The sequence below is a fragment of the Rattus norvegicus genome, chromosome 17 (assembly GCF_021556685.1).
Source record: "Rattus norvegicus strain SHRSP/BbbUtx chromosome 17, alternate assembly SHRSP_T2T, whole genome shotgun sequence".
Classification (NCBI taxonomy): Eukaryota; Metazoa; Chordata; class Mammalia; order Rodentia; family Muridae; genus Rattus; species Rattus norvegicus.
This window is the reverse complement of record NC_141550.1, coordinates 9,896,802-9,914,162: the sequence shown is the minus strand read 5'-3', so window position 1 is coordinate 9,914,162 and position 17,361 is coordinate 9,896,802. Positions and strand designations below refer to the sequence as shown.

General features: G+C 51.7%; 1 protein-coding gene across 1 annotated transcript in view; it reads left to right on the top strand.

The window, feature by feature from the left end:
* Positions 1-603: 603 nt before the first annotated feature.
* Cdhr2 (cadherin-related family member 2) overlaps positions 604-17,361 on the top strand; it is a 36,010-nt gene continuing 19,252 nt past the window's right edge. The window contains 10 exon segments of the mRNA NM_001427596.1: positions 604-699; positions 11,560-11,622; positions 11,876-11,947; positions 12,829-12,968; positions 13,097-13,150; positions 14,605-14,694; positions 16,120-16,209; positions 16,822-16,947; positions 17,037-17,183; positions 17,268-17,343. Of these exon segments, the coding sequence (NP_001414525.1) occupies positions 11,571-11,622; positions 11,876-11,947; positions 12,829-12,968; positions 13,097-13,150; positions 14,605-14,694; positions 16,120-16,209; positions 16,822-16,947; positions 17,037-17,183; positions 17,268-17,343 (847 nt within the window). The 5' untranslated portion in view covers positions 604-699; positions 11,560-11,570.

Sequence of the window (17,361 nt, the reverse complement as noted above, 5' to 3'; positions counted from 1 at the left end):
AGGCGCCACTTCCCCAGCTCACCTTTGTTTCTGAGAGATAACATCTCGCTGTGTCTGGTCTAAAACTTGTTCTATAGACCAGCTGGTCCTGGAACTCATAGGGATCCACTTGCCTCAGTCTTCTGAGGGCTGGGATTAAGGGCATGTGCCACTATGCCCTGCATTGACCCTGACCTTTGATGTCCTGCTTGGAGGGGACAGATATGGGGCTGAAAAGGCTTCAGGGTGCCCTTTCACACCAGCCTCAGGCCTTGGCTTGAAGGCTCAGTGCTTGATAACTGTCAAGTCTCCTCACCCCAACAGATCTCCCCACCCCACTTTCTCCACAGGTCCCCTCTCCAGAAGATGAACCAGGAGAGGAGAGATGGCCCTGACATGTCCCCTGACTGTCACCATCTCCAGTTTGCAGCAGAACCCTGGGCTGGACATCTGCCCCTTCTCTGGCAGTGGGACTGCCTACTCCTCTAGTACCTCAGCCCTAGGGCCTTGCCCGCCCTAGCTGCAGCCAGTGCCTTCTGAGGAGGTGTGGTCTCTGTATGGTTAATGATTGCTCCGGGGAGGTGGAGATGGTGCCAAAGTCTGCAGCTGTGTTCTGCCGGGCCCAGACAGTGCTCACCTGTGACTGGGTGCACATCACCACCTCTGGGCCCCTTCCAGGGGTTGTCCAGCTCAGCTGCTTCGGGGGCTCTTAGCCCAGGGGTAAGCCGGGGTCCTTGGGATTGAGGCAAACTTTGAGGTCTTTCCGACTTGGCATCTGGAGCGTGGCGGGGACACCAGGGGGAAGAGCTAGCTGTGTCATTAGCCACTGGGATGGGCAGAGCCAGGCTTGAGTTGGTGAGGCCACCAGTGAAGCCTGTTTCTTCTGGAATGCAGGGCTAAGACCTCCTTCCTCTCCAGGCAGTGACCACCTCCTGCTGTCCCTGGGGTATTTCTAGCCTGAGGAGAAGGGTTCCCCTAGGAAACTAATCGACAACCTCATCTGTTATCTGAAAGGGGAAGATGAGGAAGATGGCTGAATCTGGCCATGGGCCCGAGGGGGAAAGGCTGGCTCCACTCCGCCTGGCTCAGATCTTCATTCAGCTCCTTGCAGACTCTGAGTGAGCTGCTGACTGCTTTTGGTCCTTGGTCTCTGCATCGGTGGGGTGGCATGATACTAGTAACCTGGGGAGGGCTTGTGAAGTAGACATGGCAGGGGTTGGAGGCTGTCCCTCACAGACTCAGAGATCAAATGCTAGGTCACCTCAGGGAGGACTAACTATGCTGGTCCCAACCCTAACTTAATCCTCATCCTGGTCACAGGGTAAAGACTCAGCTGGGCCAGCTCGTCTTTAGACAGGACTTACTTGCTGGTTGCTCCCAGGCAGCATTTCAGAGCATAATGCCGATCTCCTGATCGGCACAGGACGTAGCCTGCCCTCACCTTACTCCTCAGAGGAAAACTGTAGCTGAGGGTAGGGCAGGCTTGTATGTGAAATGCTGAAATCCAAACCTGGGGCCTGATCCATATCTGTCCCCTCAGAAGAAGCAGCCAAGAGGGCGGGCACCATCTCTGGCTATAAGAAGCCTAGTATAGGGGCTGGGGATTTAGCTCAGTGGTAGAGCGCTTACCTAGGAAGCACAAGGCCCTGGGTTCGGTCCCCAGCTCCGAAAAAAAAAGAACCAAAAAAAAAAAAAAAAAAAGAAGCCTAGTATACCTGGGGCATGGACACTTAAAGGTCCCTGGGTCCCTATCTTTGCAGCTGCATCACTTGGCTGGGCTGGTGGGATCAGAAGAGACCCCTGTAGGGTCAGCAGAGTGGTACCTGGGTCCAGCCTTGCCCGCTGCTGGTGTTTAACCCTTTGTGGTTGGCCGTCCCTCCGAAAAGGTTGATGAACAGTAACGGTAGGATAGCTGCTCCCAGAGATCAGCTGTGCGAAGGAGTAAAAGAAAGCAGAAGTGAAAGGAAGGGCTCAGGGAACTTCTGAGGCTGCGGCAGGGCGGGGTGGCTGTGGGGTGAGGAAGCCTGTAGCTGGGTCATTAGTGGAGGAGGGCTCCCTTCCTCTGTGGCCTTCCAAGAGGTCTGGGATCCTCACATCCAGTGGACTGAACTGTAGAGCCTTTGGTTTCCTGGAGTCTTGTGAGCTGCGGCCAGCGTGTCCTCTGAGATAAGAGGGAGGAGCCCCCTTGCTGTGGATGGCCTGGGTCTGGGAGCCTGGGGGTCCATCGAGTGATCTGGAGCCCCTGGTGTTCCCGACTTTTCCTCAGACACGTTATAGCATGAGTAGCTGAGTATTTTTGCTTTTAGGGGACACTAAATAATTGAACACACTGATGGAACACACCAGAACATCTCCTCATTCCATGGCTTGCCCGGCACAGCTAGCCTGCTTCAGTAGAGAGCCTCCTGCCCAGCCTCAAATAAGGCGGCAGGAGCTTGGGAGCAAGCACCTTGGATTTCTAGGGTCTAGATCTGTTCTTTCTTCCTCTCCTCTTCTTCATCTTCCCCATCTTCTTCTTCCTCCCTCCCTGCTTCTCTCTCCTTTTACAGGTCTCTCCATACAGCTGAGGCTAGTCTAGAACTAGAGAGCCTCCTCTCTCCTGAGTAATAGGATACTGGTGGCACTCCAGGCCCAGCTTCCGATCTCTTAAAGATACAAACTATATCAGGCGCAAAGTGGACGGGGGCTGGCATCAGTGGTGTCTCACGTGAGCCTACGTTTGACTTTTGGTCCCTCCGAGGAGGAAAGGGCACCTGGGGGAAGTTTCCCCAGCTCCAGTACCTGGGCACATCCCCTCTCTTCTCCTGTATGTCCTGTAGCATATGACCCCTGACTGGAGCTCAGAGACTCTAGCTGTGACCTGAGCCTTGAAGGACAGAGAGAATTTGCACAAGGGCAAGGGACACAAGAGGGCCTTTGGCGCAGAAGAGACACATGCAAATCAAGGGGAAAGATGATGCAGTGTGTGTGTGTGTGTGTGTGTGTGTGTGTGTGTGTGTGTGTGGGTGCGGACTGTGGACAGGATACGGCAAGAGGGAAAGGGAACCACTCTTGGAAGGTGAGACCCAGGTCCCCTAAGGATTTGGCTTGCCAAAGGTGGGAAGTGTGTCCAACAGCTGGTCTGAGCCTTTAAACAGGTCAGGTCTTGGGAGTGCCTGTGCCATCGAGGTGAGGCAGGTCACCAGGTGCTTCCAATCTCACAACACATTTTTCTTAAGTGATGGAGTCTGGGAGATGCTGCTGTCAAGTGCAGAACTTTGGCCTTATTATTGTTAGTGAGTATGCTTGTGAAAAGTCACTGTGACAAAGGGGACAAGGCTGAGAAACTTAGGGTCAACTCATCCAGTATAGGAAGGAGAATCCAAAGGAGTTCTAGGAGTGAGTCAGACATGACTCTGTGACTGCTGGACAGGAAACCTAGCTTCCTGGAGACTTGAGAATCCCCATAGGCAAAACAGAGTATCTAAGCCATCTCTCCAGGAGTGACTCAACAGGGATGGCGCGTGAGCTTTCAGGTGTGGGGCACTATCACCTGAGTTACACCATGAGGACAGGAGGGAAAGTAGGAGGAAACAGAGAAGGGGGCTTGAGTGGAGCCTGCAAGGGGCCATGGGGAACAAAGGTCCCAGTTTGGTTTCTTTGTCCTCAGCTGCACCTTTCTAGGGGTTCTGAGTAACCTGGGAGAGAGAAATGTGTATATGAGTGTGTGTGTGTGTGTGTGTGTGTGTGTGTGTGTGTCTGTGTGTGTATGTGTGTGTCAGTGTGTGTCAGTATGTGCATGTGAGTGTGTGTGTGTATGTGTGTGTCAGTGTGTGCATGTGAGTGTGTGTGTGTGTGTTTGTGTATGGATGTGTGAGCAAGTATGTGAGCCTGTGTGTGTGTGTATGTGTGTGTGTGTATGTGGTTTGTGTGTGTTTGTGTGTGTATGTGGTATGTGTGTGTATGTCTGAGAGAGAGAGACAGAGAGAGAGAGAGAGAGAGAGAGAGAGAGAGAGAAAGAGAAAGAAAGGGAGAGAGGGAGGGAGAGAGAAAGAAAGGGAGAGAGGGAGGGAGAGGAAGAAGAGGGGGAGGGAGAAGAGGGGAAGGAAGAACAAGGAAGGGAAGGAGGAAGAGAGAAGGCCCTGAAAAGGGAGAACAAGGTTTGTCCATCGATGAGTATGGAACCCAGGGCCCTGAATACATCGGGCCAGTGTTCTAGCACTGACACATATCTCTAAGCCTTTAAAGGTTTACTTTCAGTTGGGTACTGGTGGTACACATCTTTAATACCATCCCTCACTCAGGAGCCAGAGGCAGGTGGCTTGGTCTCTGAGTTCAAGGTCAGGCTGGTTCATAGAGTGAGTTCCAGGACAGTCAGGACTACACAGAGAAACCCCATCTCAAAAAACATTTTTTTTTCTTGAGATACAATCTTTCCAAGTTCTCAGGCTAGCTTTGAACTCTCAGCCTTCCTCCCTCCCTTCCCAAATAGCTGGGATTACAGGCATACCCAGCTGCCTGCCTTCGGATTGGTGTCCTGCTATCGGCTGTGGTGGGTTCCTTCCAAGCTTCTTTGCTAACAACTGATAACAGGTGCAAAGGGTCAGCCCAGCACTGCCCAGCATCATTAACTCCCTCCCCGGGGTGAACTGGGTAGAGAGACTTCCTTCCTGGAGATGGGCTGAGGTGAACTTTGTGACATGACTGGATGAATTGTGCATGCATCAGCGATTGATCAGCCTGTGGCTGTTGCTTTACACCCAATAGAAGGAAGGCGATCAAAAGAAAGAGATAAAGGAGTCAGGCTCAAAGCCAGAGTCCCGAGAAGGAGACGTCAGGTGTTCATGTGACAGCCCAGCTGGCAAGGAAGCCCCAGGACCTTCTGCACACACGTGGCATATACATCAGCACTCCGCTCCCCCCCTGATTCTCACCTTGCCACCCCCACCCCCACCAGCTCCCCCTAGACCCCAGTCTCATTCACTCACCACCATCCCCACCCTGAACTCTTTCCCCAGACGCACACCTTGGCTTCATTTGTGGCAAGCCTTGCCCTCCCTGGTTGGTATCCTATGACCTCTCTCTACATTCAATCTCAGAGCATGGGGGATGGAGTCTCGGGAAAGAGCAGGCTCCATTGTGACTCCAGTGAGATCGCAGAGGCAAGGTGAGGTGTAAGCTCTTGCACAAAAGGGAGGGGTTCAAGTCCATGGAGCCCCTGAGAGCTATAGGTGTATGGGTACGCAGCACACCACCCACAGAACAGGGCAGGGCAGGGCAGGGAGAGGAGAGCCCAAGCTCACTGAGAGTCGCCCCCGGACTGACTTCCACTGGCTGTCACTGGTGTTGTTCGCTCTGTTTTTCTGCTTATTTTATCACAAGTCTATCCGTTTACTCTGCCAGAGACGCAAACCTCCCATGGGATGTGGGAGCCCCTAGGCTTCAGGGTCCTCTACCTCCCTTCTGTGCCAGTATACAGTCTTGTGTCTTGGGCTTTTTCCTATACTGGCTTCCTGAGGAAAGACTCTTAAGAGCTAACAATGTAGGCTCGGTCTGTCTAAGACTGTGTGACCAATAGCTTTAGTGGTTATGGACAGAATCCGAGGCTGGAAAAACAGTTATTTTCAGCATTTTGCAGAAAGTCTCCTGGCCACTCGCTGCCTGCTGCACAGAGCATCAGATACATCCCAGAGCACGGTGGCTTGACCGGCCATCTGTTACTAATATTCCTGTAGGAGTTTAGATTAGGTATAGCAAGAGTTGCTCAGCTCTGTTCACGGTATTTGGGGCTTCAGCTAGGATTGAGTAGTGGATGGAGTGGGCATCTCACAGCTTAGCAGCCACAGGGGTTCAACGTCCCCCGCCCCAGCACCGCTGAATCTCTGTGGGAGCAGGCATGTACGGCAGTCTCTAGTGTGTACCTACTGTTTGCTGGCAGCCACCCGCACATTTTGAGACATTTCTGCTCTTGAATGTTGGCATTCGTAGAAGCCTCTTGTCCTGCTCTGGGGGTATCTGTGATTATAACAGATACACAAGTCTCTTGTGTTTTGTGTTTCTCCAGAGTTGGTCAGCTTGAGTTTAAATGTCCTGCTTAGTTTGTCCACTTCCCTACCATGGCTGCATCTCGATGACTCTGGTTGGTGGCCCCCAGGCGGTGGATAGCACCTGGAGGCCACACGACAGGGTGACCCTATGGAGAGCCTCCCTCACACATTTCAGAGTTTTCCCCTTTAGGCGGGTCATTTACATTTTTTTACATTATTATTTTGTTTGCTATGTTGGAGATGAAACCCAGCTCCTCACACAAGCTAGGCGAGGAGCTGTCACTGGGCTGGAGCTCCCCCCTCCACTTCCCCCATGTTGTCAGCTGTCTGTCTCTGGTCATTGGTGGGGGTGTCATTTCATCACCGTTAAGGGTTCAGCCTTTCACATCACTCCATCCCATGGATCTTTCTCCTCTGTGGTGTCCCCAGATTCAGCTGTGTCTGATCCAGACTCTCTGGAAGTGACCCACATTCCTTGGGGCAGAAAGAAGGTGGGACAGTGCTTGCCCATATGGCTCGGGCAATGGAGTCTAGAAGTGCAGTCGCTTCTCTCAGAAGTTTCTCTTCTTTCGGCCCACCCCATGCCGCTGCTTTCAGGGAATTCTAGAACTTTCAGCCTTGGTGGGATTTAAGTCTTCTTCCTGGGGTGTATCCCCCATCACCCCTACTCTGTTTTAAGTGTCATCTGCTTGATGAGGTGGCAGACACCAAGACAACAAGTCACTAGCTTCCAGCGTTCCTACTGCCATTCTGGTGGGGTTCTAAGAGGGGGGCAGAGGAGTAGCAGCCAATGCAGGGCCACCCCACGAAGCTCTCCTGCTCCCCACAGAGGCCCCCTCACCCTTCAGATCTTCACCTGCTTGGAGATCTCCCCTTCCAGTTCTTGATATTCATGACTGTAAGACATCGCCACAGGGGTTGGGGATTTAGCTCAGTGGTAGAGCGCTTGCCTAGGAAGCGCAAGGCCCTGGGTCGGTCCCCAGCTCCGAAAAAAAGAACCAAAAAAAAAAAAAAAAAAAAAAAAAAAAGACATCGCCACAAAGGCTACTGCCAAAGGACAATAGCAAGGCCACGCACTACTACACGCGCTTGGAAGACTGGGGGACCAAAGCTTAGGAGTATAGTGAGACATTAAACACACGCACACGTGCGCACACACACACACACACACACACACACACACACACAGACACGCACATGCACACAGGAGCCAGCTAGGCATCATGGCACACACTTTTAAATCCCAGAATTTGGCATGTAGACAAATCTCTGTGAGCTTGAGGCTACCCTGGACTACCTAGAGAGTTCTGGAACAGCCAAAACTACACAGAGAGCCCCTGTGTGAAAACAGCAACAACCAAAACAAACAAACAAACAAACAAACAAACAATCCCTGTCTTCCCCCCCCCCCCCCCAGAAAAACAACCTTCAGTTCCAGCACTTGGTCAAAGGAAAGTAGATCTAAATTTGAGGCTAGCCTGGTCTACATAGACATCCAGAGCTAGAGACAAATACACAAATACACACAAACAACAAAACCCCATCCACCACCATCCTGTCTGGAAAGGGCAGGGCTCTGCGTGGACAGGCATCTCCCCGCATAGGCTTAGGTTCAATATGGTTTCCTCAGGCCTGTGGCCACTGCGTGTTGGTTATCAAGCAGGAGCCCCCCTCTTCTCCACAGGAGCTCCACAGAGGTTCCCCGCTATAGACGACAACCCATTTAAGGGCAGCTCAGGCTTCCTTTCAGCCCTGAGTTCCTGGCTCGAAAGACAAGAAGTCTTGGAGCCTTGACAGAGGGCATCTCTGATGCCACCACTCCTGTCCGATGTCGTCATTGTCCTTAATGGGATGTGTCCCGGTCAGGGTTGCCGTGATGAAACATCATGACCAAAATCAAATTGGGAAGGAAAGGGTTTGTTTATTTATTTATTTTTTCGGAGCTGGGGACCGAACCCAGGGCCTTGCGCTTGCTAGGCAAGCGCTCTACCACTGAGCTAAATCCCCAGCCCAGGAAAGGGTTTATTATTGGGCTGTGACATTTCCTCATCACTGTTCATCACTGAAGGAAGTCAGGACAGGAATCAAAAAGGGCAGGAGGTCCTGGAGCGGTGCTGCTTACTGGCCTGCTCCCCGTGCCTCACTCAGCCTGCTTTCTTATAGAACCCAGGGCCACCAGCCCAGGAGTGGCCCCACCCACAGTGGGTTGGGCCCTTCCCTATCAATTTCTAATTAAGAAAATGCCCTACAGGCTTGCCCACAGCCCGATCTTAAACGGAAGCATTTTCTCAGTTGAGGCTCCCTCCTCTCAGATGGCTTTAGTCTGTGTCAAGTTGACATAAAACTATGCAGCACTGGATGTTACTGGCTCAGTAAAGAGGTGACCAAATGGTGACAAAGACACTAGGAGCATTGGAAGCAAGGATGACTGTTCACTGCTTCAAGAGGAAGGAGCCTGCCACCTAAGGAAGCCCAGATGGGTCAGAAAAGGGAAGGGAGAAGCCAAAGGCCCGGGGCTTTCAAGGGAAGAAAGGTGGACAAGAAGCCAGAGCAGAACCGGTCAGGACTGGGTGTGCGGATAATCTCTGGGTGTTGTGGGCAGCAGTGGTAATCATTCACGCATTTAGTATTTGTCCCAGGATTTGGAGTGAGAGACACTGAAGGGTGGTAGGCGTCTGGCTCTGAATTGTCCTTTTGTCCAAGAGAGGCGTTGTCCGCAGGCTTTGTTTACTGTCTCTGGAATTAGCTCCATTAACTCTCCAGCTGGCCACACCCAAAACAGAGCATCATAAAACACGGGAAATAAAAAGCCACAACTAGCACGCCTGGTTCAGCCAGGCAGAGGCAGGAGGATCGCTTCAAGTTCACAGCCAGCCTGCTCTACAGGTCAAGTTCCAGGCCTGCTAGGGCGATAGGGAAACACGTACAGTCTGAATTGATTGCAGAGAGAAATGTCAAACAATGGAAGTACTTATCTGCCATGATGCCTAAAATAATTTCTGTCCTTATGTTTTTTAAAAAAAAAAAAAGAGTTGGGGATTTAGCTCAGTGGTAGAGCACTTGCCTAGCAAGCATAAGGCCCTGGGTTCAGTCCTCAGCTCTGGAAAAAAAAAAAAGATTTATTTATTTTATTTATATGAGTGCACTGTCACTGTCTTCAGACACACCAGAAGAGGGCACCAGATCTCATTACAGATGGTTGTGAGCCACCATTTGGTTGCCAGGGATTTGAACTCAGGACCTCTGGAAGAGCAGTCAGTGCTCTTAACCGCTGAGCCAACTCTCTAGCCCCTCTCCTTATGTTCTTCACACACACACACACACACACACACACACACACACACACACACACACACACGTTCTGTTTCTTCATGATGGATGGTTTGGGTTGAGCAAGGTCAATCTGTTGCTTGTCTGCTCACTGTGTATTGCCAGGGCAGGAATAGGTCTGGCGGATGGTTGATGGTAGGTGGCAGCCAGTATCTATTGAAGGCATAAGTCGGGACACTCATCATGCACCAGGCACTCAGAACATGTCAGCAGACATTTAAAATGACCATTCCCCCAACCCCTGACACCCCAGTGTCCTCTATCAGGTTGGGGAAAACTGAATGTCTTCATCAGTGTTCTGTAGCTATGAAGAGACACCATGACTGCCCTGAATCTTATAAAGAAGAATTTAATTGGGGTTGGCTTACAGTTTCAGAGGTCTAGTCCATTATCATCATGGTGGGGAGCATGGGGACACACAGGGAGACATAGAGCTGCTGGAGAAGCAGCTAAGAAGTTCTACATTCTGATCTGAAGTCAGCAGAAGAAGACACTGGGCCTGGCTTGGGCTTTTGAAACCACAAAGCCCACTCCCAAAGACACACTTCCTCCCACAAGGCCACACCTCCCAATCCTTCTAATCCTTTCAAATAGTTCCACTCCCATTCAAGTATTTGAGCCTATGGCGGCCATTCTCACTCAAACTGCCATACTGAGGCAAGATGGATCTGATCTGTATCAAAACTGGAGGGTTATTCTGGGGCCTCAGAGCTGTTGAACAACAAAGGGGTAGGGGCCAGACTTGATTGGTTGAAGGGATGTTGGGTGCAAGGGAGCCAGCCTTGGCAGGGATTGGGGTCGAGAGGGACCAGGAGTGGGGATACCCGTAGTGAAGGGGCAAGAGAGGAATTCCTTTTCACGGTAGCAATCATTAACCTTTGTTGTATGCTCACTGGGAACTGGCACTGCAGTGTAGAGGCCAGAGTGCCTTCCTCACAGGGAAGCCAGGTCCAGAGGGGTTGTCCACAGGTTCTGGGCTGCACAGACCACCCTGCTGAGTCTCTAGGTGTCCCACATTAGCCTTGGGCAGCTTGGGATGCGTGGTATCACTCACTTCAGTAAGAGTGGGGGAGGAGTCTGTTCCTTCTGGAAAACTGAGGTGCATGGACAGGAAGTGGCCCTGGAGGTAAACCAGGAGAGCAGGAGGGACAGAGATCTTGCTGGAAAGGGACGGTAGACTGGAGTGACACGTGGGAGTGTTAGCGACTGAGGAGGTCACTGGTGGCAATCTTGGGAAGCTCTGTTTAGGAGCTGTCCCAGGACTTTAAGCAGGGGACAAGGAGTTATGATGAGATTTCCTGAGAGCAGGGAGTGGGCTTGAGTTGGAGAAGAGTCCTTGAGGCGACCAGTGATATTAAGCATGGGGGCACGGGGAAGGTGGCTGATATGGCACAGTGGAGTGGAACGGAGGGGGAACAAATTGGATGTGATACTTTTAGAGAGGAACAAATTGGATACGACACTTCTAGAGTAGAGATGTGAAGGGGTGAGCCTCTGAGTGTGTGACAGAGACCATGAACTGCCTGCTTCCCAGTTTCTCTCTCCCCCTTCCCCGCCTCCCCTCTACCCTCTCACCCCTTATCCTCCCACCCTCACTCCCATATCCCCCCACTCCCCTTCCCACTCTCCTTCCTGCCTCCCCACCCCTGCCCCCCCCCATTTCCCTCTCTTCCCATCCACCTGGTCCTCTGAACCCTTGATTCTGAATGGTGTAGCCTGGTTGTGTGTGAGTGGGACAGGGGAGGTGGAGTGGCCGAGTGGCAGCTGAGGGTGTGAATGCTGGAGCCAAAAGACCTGCTCTCAAAACCAGTCCTGTCACTGTTTTCTGTGTGGCCTGAGGCACAGCACTGGCTCAGCCCCAGCACTGCTCTGCCACACCCCCAAGGTACTTAGAACAGCACCCAGGGCTCGCTCAGTGGGTGCTGCCTTCTGGAGTTCAGTGTAGATCCTTCCTACCCTCTGACTTTGCTGTGGAACATAGACAGAGGGTGGCGGAGACCCTGACAAAACTACCAAGTAAAGGACATTGTTAGCTTGGGGCCAGACCTAGGCAAGTGGGCTTTGCCAGGAGGGAGGACTGTGCCCAAGTGCCTTTTGGGAAACACCTTTTCTTCTTCTTCTTTTTTTTTTTTTGGAGCTGGGAACCGAACCCAGGGCCTTGCGCTTGCTAGGCAAGTGCTCTACCACTGAGCCAAATCCCCAACCCCAACACCTTTTCTTTTAGGTCCCTTCAAGATGGCCTGGCTGTGGCTGCTCTGTGTACTGCTTCCTACCTTCATGGTGTCTGGTGAGAGCCTCCCTCCCCTACAAGAGCAATATTAAACTGGGGACCCCCAGGAAGACATTGTGGGACTTGGGCTTCACTAGCAAATGCCCAGATGGAATGACCCACACTGGGTAGGCCCTGGGAGAACTATAGAAGAGTCTCGGTTTAGTTGGGTGGTCTGGGCTGAAGGTTGGTGGTAAGGGGAAGACATCCAAAGGATCAATGGGTGGTGATGGGTGCAGGGTGTAACTTCCTCTGCTGTGTTTCCCTACAGTGACAGCCAACTCATTACCAGTGTTCGAGAGCAATATGACACTAGTGCTCCTGCCGGAGGACTTACCAGTGGGTGAGTACTGGTTCTTATGCTGTGACAGAGCCCAGTGTTTATCCTGAGATCCTCACCTACTCCCTGCCCATGTCTGAGGAGCAGCCCCTGAATGATCATGTGTGCACGTACAGTTTTACATCGAAGGTTCAGCTTCCAGGGGCGAAAATACTTGCTGGAGGGGAGTTGTAGTGACTTTTATTCTTGTCCTTACTTCATAAACCAACTATTTCCACCATCTTCAGTGTTAACAGTCATCTAGAGGGGATTTGAAACCAGGGAAGAGAGGCTTGGGTTCTACACAAAAGCTCCATCACTTTCCAGGAGGGTTCCGGGTACCCACTGATTTCAGCATCTCAGGAGTGTCCCAGAACCAGCCCCTCTGGATGCCCAATCCTCTTGCTAATCCACTTGAGATTGGTTGATTCTGATTGGTTGTGTAGGAGAGAGGACCTCAGTCAGGACTCGCTCATCAGCTTGAGGACAGAACCCCTCAGATGAGACGCCCACTCACCAGCTTCCCTCCCGTGTTTCCTGAGGCATCAAAATCATGCCTTCCATGTCTTCCTAGTCAGAAAGGGTCTCTCTTGTCATGACATGGTCATTTAACACAGTTCTTTTTTTTTTTCTTTAACCACAGAAAGAAATAAAATTTAAAAAGCAGCCATTAAATGGCCAGTGCACCTTCCAGCCAAGAGTGTTTCTTCCACAGAACCCTGTACAGCCATTTCTAGTCTTAATGAAACACAGTGCCCAGAGGCAGGAAGAGAGGCTGGGTGGTGGTTGTGGGGATCAGAATCCCAGATCTCAAGTCGCATCTGCATGTCTGCCCTGTGGGCAGCTGGATCAGACCACCCTAAAAGAGGTGGCCATGGACCTGGGTCAGCCCTGTTCGTCTGTAGGTGCTGTGGTCTTCTGGTTGGTGGCTACTGATCCCGATGGTGATCAACTGACCTATGGAATTAGTGGCCTACATGCCAACTACTTCTCTGTCACTTCAAACACTGGGGAAGTGAAGCTGGTCAGCTCTTTGGACTTTGAGGTAAAGGATGGTGGGGCGGAGAAAGCCTAGAGAGAGGAAACAGGCAGGGGGTGGCCCTTGGAGTCAGAGTTCTGGGAGCATGGTTGGGATTCCACACTGAACAGGGCTTCTTCTCCCTGCTGTTACAGACACTTCCTTCCTTCAGGATCACCATCTCTGTAAATGACGGTCACAACGTCCAAGTGAGTGAAAGAAGAGAGGGGACGGTGATCAGGAGCGGGACAAACAGGGTGTCAAGTGTCTGCTTCTGATTATGGGTCTGTTTTGGGCAAGCAGGGAGTACCCCAGTTGATAGTGCTTCCATATTGATTATTTTCAAAGTCATGTGTTTGCCTTGTCATACAATATGACCAAGAGCCTGATATTTTTTAACTACTAAGTATTTGGTTTATAAAATTACAGTGTTGGTTTGTACTAATATAAATACTAATTTTAAAAATGATTCACTTTTTACTTATTTATTTATTTTAGGTATATTAAGAACACTATAGCTATCCTCAGACACACCAGAAGAGGGCATCGGATCCCATTACAGATGGTTGCGAGCCACCATGTGGTTGCTGGGAATTGAACTCAGGACCTCTGGAAGAGCAGAGTGCTCTTAACCATTGAGCCATCTCTCCAGCCCATGATTCATTTTTTATCTTATGTGTGTGAATGCTTGGCCTGCATGTATGCCCATGCATCCTGTGCACTGATGCCTACAGAGGCCAGAAGAGGGTGCCGGGTCCTCTGGAACTGGAGCCATGTCAGTCATTAGTCACCATGTGGGTGTTGGGAACTAACCCTTGGTCCTTCAGAAGAGCAACAAAGTGGTCTTAACTGTGTCACAGAGTTACTATATCAATTCCATGACTGACTTAATGTTGTTTCCAAGTCTCTGTATGCACTGCAATTTTCTTTCACTGAGGAGGGCTCCCCCAGCGGTGTGTTTCAGGCCAGCCTAGGATAGGTGAAGCTCTGTCTAAGTAATAGGAGGGCAGATTTACTGTGGCTCACAGTTCTGGGTCAGTGCCAAGGGGCTGCATCTGGTGAAGGACTTCCTGCTGGCAGTCACAAGGTTGCACAGAACATCGTGTGCACAGGACAGGGACCTCTGTTCATTGTTGTAACATCTGTTTCACTGCATGGGAACCCCTCAGAGCTCTTTAGTTGATCCCCTTCGTTGGGTACTCACGTTGATCACAGATTATGCTATGGGGGGAAAGGGGGGCTAAACTGTGTCCCTGTTATAAAGTAAACACACGTTAAATTTTAAGTACTGAATGCTTGCAACACACACACACACACAGACACACAGAGAGAGACAGACAGACACACAGAGAGATAGACAGACAGACACAGAGAGACACACAGACACAGAGAGACACACAGAGACACAGACAGACACACACACACAGACAGAGAGAGACAGACAGACAGACACAGAGAGACAGACAGAGACAGACAGACAGACAGACACACACACACAGGTGTACATTTATGCATATCCATGAAGGATGGAGAGGGAGAATGGAGGAAGGGGAAGGTGCATACATCTAGAAGAAAGGTACCAGCATTTTGTGTAGTGTCCCTGAAGCTCTTCTGGCATCTTAAGTCACATTTTCTGGCCTCACCTGGGCTTTTTCATCTGCAGGTGACGAAGGAGATGCAGGTGATTGTGGAGGACAGAAATGATAATGCACCTGTTTTCCTGAACACTGAATTCTCCACCAGCATCAAGGAGGTATGCCCAGGTCTTTGTGGGAGCAGGGGATGGGGAGGGGATCTAAGAGCACCACTCAGCAGAGCGTGACCAGGAAGCCTTGGTCTGGGAGGGGCAGGGTCCTAATGACAGGGCCACTTTTACAGGCAAGCGCCTCAGATTAGAAACCTAGCAGTTGTAGGAAGTGTACCCAGAGAAAGGTGATTAGCTCGTGTTTCTGAAGAGAGGAGGGAGGTACGCTGATTTAGACAGAGTCAGTGATGACAAGGCTACCCTGTACCTGTCATCTCTCGTCACTGCCATCTCTGTGTCACTGCCATCTCTGTGTTTCCACCGTCTCTGTGACACTGACATCTCTCTGTGTCACTGCCATCTCTTGGTCACTGTCATCTCTGTGTTACTTGCTGCCTCTGTCCTGAGGTGCGGAGCCCAGGGGTGCTGGTTCTGAGCTGCCTCACTGTCTCTACATCTTCAACAGAAAGACTGGCCGCTTCTCTGTGGTTTCAGCCACACAGGCCTCACTTCCATTTAGTCCCTTTGGCCTGTGCGTCCTGCCTAGAGGTCTGGAGTGGCTGGTTTGGGCCATGGCCCTTTCCTCAGCTGGATGGCACCTCTGCTTTAACTGTGTAGGAAGAGGTTCTTCAGTGCTGTGTAACAAATAGAGAAACATTGTCCCCAAATCTCCAGACCTTATGCTTGTGAACACCTTTGAAGTGGGTCCAGGTGTAAAATCCACCTGACAGGCCCCACCCAGCACCCATGTTTTGGGCATTGTCCTGGTTCCTCATACCATCTGGTGGGCAAGATTCCCTTGGGTATGAAACTCCAGGTCTCACAGTCTGCAGCACAAGTGGTAGCCAGAAAAAGATGCTGTGAGGGATTCCTCAGAGATGTGAAGATGACAAGATAGGGAAGAGAGGAAGAGAGTCCCTGTGGATGGGCTGCTTCTGCCTTCTCGGAGTAGGTGAGATCTGAATAGCAAGGAGCCTGCTAGGGGATCTCCAGGGAAGGGATGGTCCTCCGGCAGTGAAGAGGCTGGCCTCAGAGGCTAGAGCGTGAGGAGGGTAGAGACAGGCAGTAGCCTGACTTCTGAAGGTCATCGAAACTGTTTGGACCATGTTCTGGACAGAACAGGAAACTTTCAGAAGCCTAAAGTGAGGAAGTCCAACTGTGGGCTATAGGGCTACAGGGAGACTTCAGGATTATCTGAGCAGTGGAGAGGCATAGCCAGGCTGGGCTCCAGAATGCCCTCACACTTGTGGTCTTGACTGTACATCTCGGGGAGTAAGTTGTGTGGGGAAAGGAGTTTCCAGAGCTGGTTCACTGGGGTGGACGGGTGGGGTGTCCTGCTGGGAGCCCCCATCTTAAGCATCTGGTGCTTCCCCTGAAGGCCCAGCCAAAGGTTGGGGTGGGAAGAACACACAGGTGATTAGTCCTTTCTTACAGACCCTTCCAGTCGGCTCCGTGGTGTTCTCTGTGCTGGCTGAGGACAAGGACACGGGGTCATCCGGTTTAGTGGAGTATTTCATAGAGAAGGTGAGTGTGAGGCGTCCCTGCCGTGGGAACCGGCTTCACTGTGTCTTAGGTCCACCAGGGGGCAGCATCTTCACAGACAATCACAACCCTGATTCCCCAGCCTTTCACACCGCCCCCGCCCCGCCCCCGGCCCGGCCCGCCCCCGGCCCCGCCCCGCCCCGCCCCCGCCCCAACTACCACCCACCACCTCCAGGCCAACACACGGAAGTCTCACTTTGCCCGGTTACTGAAGGAGGATCTAATCCTTGCTCCCACCCCCTTCACCAGCACTGTTAACACCTCCCATAAGCTAAAACACTCATAGCTCCCAGGAGAACTCAAGGCTCAGAGAGGACCTGGTTCGTGCCCAACTGAGGCATGAGTGTGTGTGTGTGTGTGTGTGTGTGTGTGTGTGTGTGTGTGTTTAACTGTTTTGAACCAAGTGAAAACTTAGTTTCAACCCACTGAAGCATTTGTACCAGCCAGGGGGAGAAATGGAGGTTCCAAGAGCTTACACTGCTTGGGGATATTTGCACTTCTGGCCAACGGTAGAGCCAGGATTTGACCCTTGTCTCTCAGAGTGGGGGGAGCAGTGGTGTTGCTGGGACCTCACTCAAGTGTCCTCTGTCTCAGGTCATCCCCAGCACGGACAACAGCAAAGATCTCTTCCGCATCCTGGTAAACGGCTCCATTGTGCTGAATGACACTCTCAGCTACAACAACAAAAGCGCCTTCTACCAGCTGGAGCTGAAGGCCTGTGTGAGTGGGGTGTGGGCAGAGCTGGGGGCGGGGCGGGGGTGGGGCTCGAGTTGTGGCACTGGCTCGCTGAAGGCCTTCTCTCTCCACAGGACTCCGGAGGATTGTTGAATAACACCCTAGTCACCCAGTGCTCCCAGCCCGTCTTTGTTTCCATCTCAGTGATCGATGAGCCAGACCTGGACCCTCAGTTTGTCAGGGAGTTTTACTCAGCCTCTGTGTCTGAGGACGCCACCTTGGTATGTGCTGGGGATGTGAGGGTTGCTGGGCAGTGATGGCTGCCTGAGAAGAAGGTCAGATGCACTCACCCAGCCTCCTCCCAGGGGACATCTGTGCTGGCGGTGGAAGCCGTGGACAGTGACAAAGGCGTCAATTACAATGTGACCTACAATATCACCAGTGAGAACCTGGTTGTCC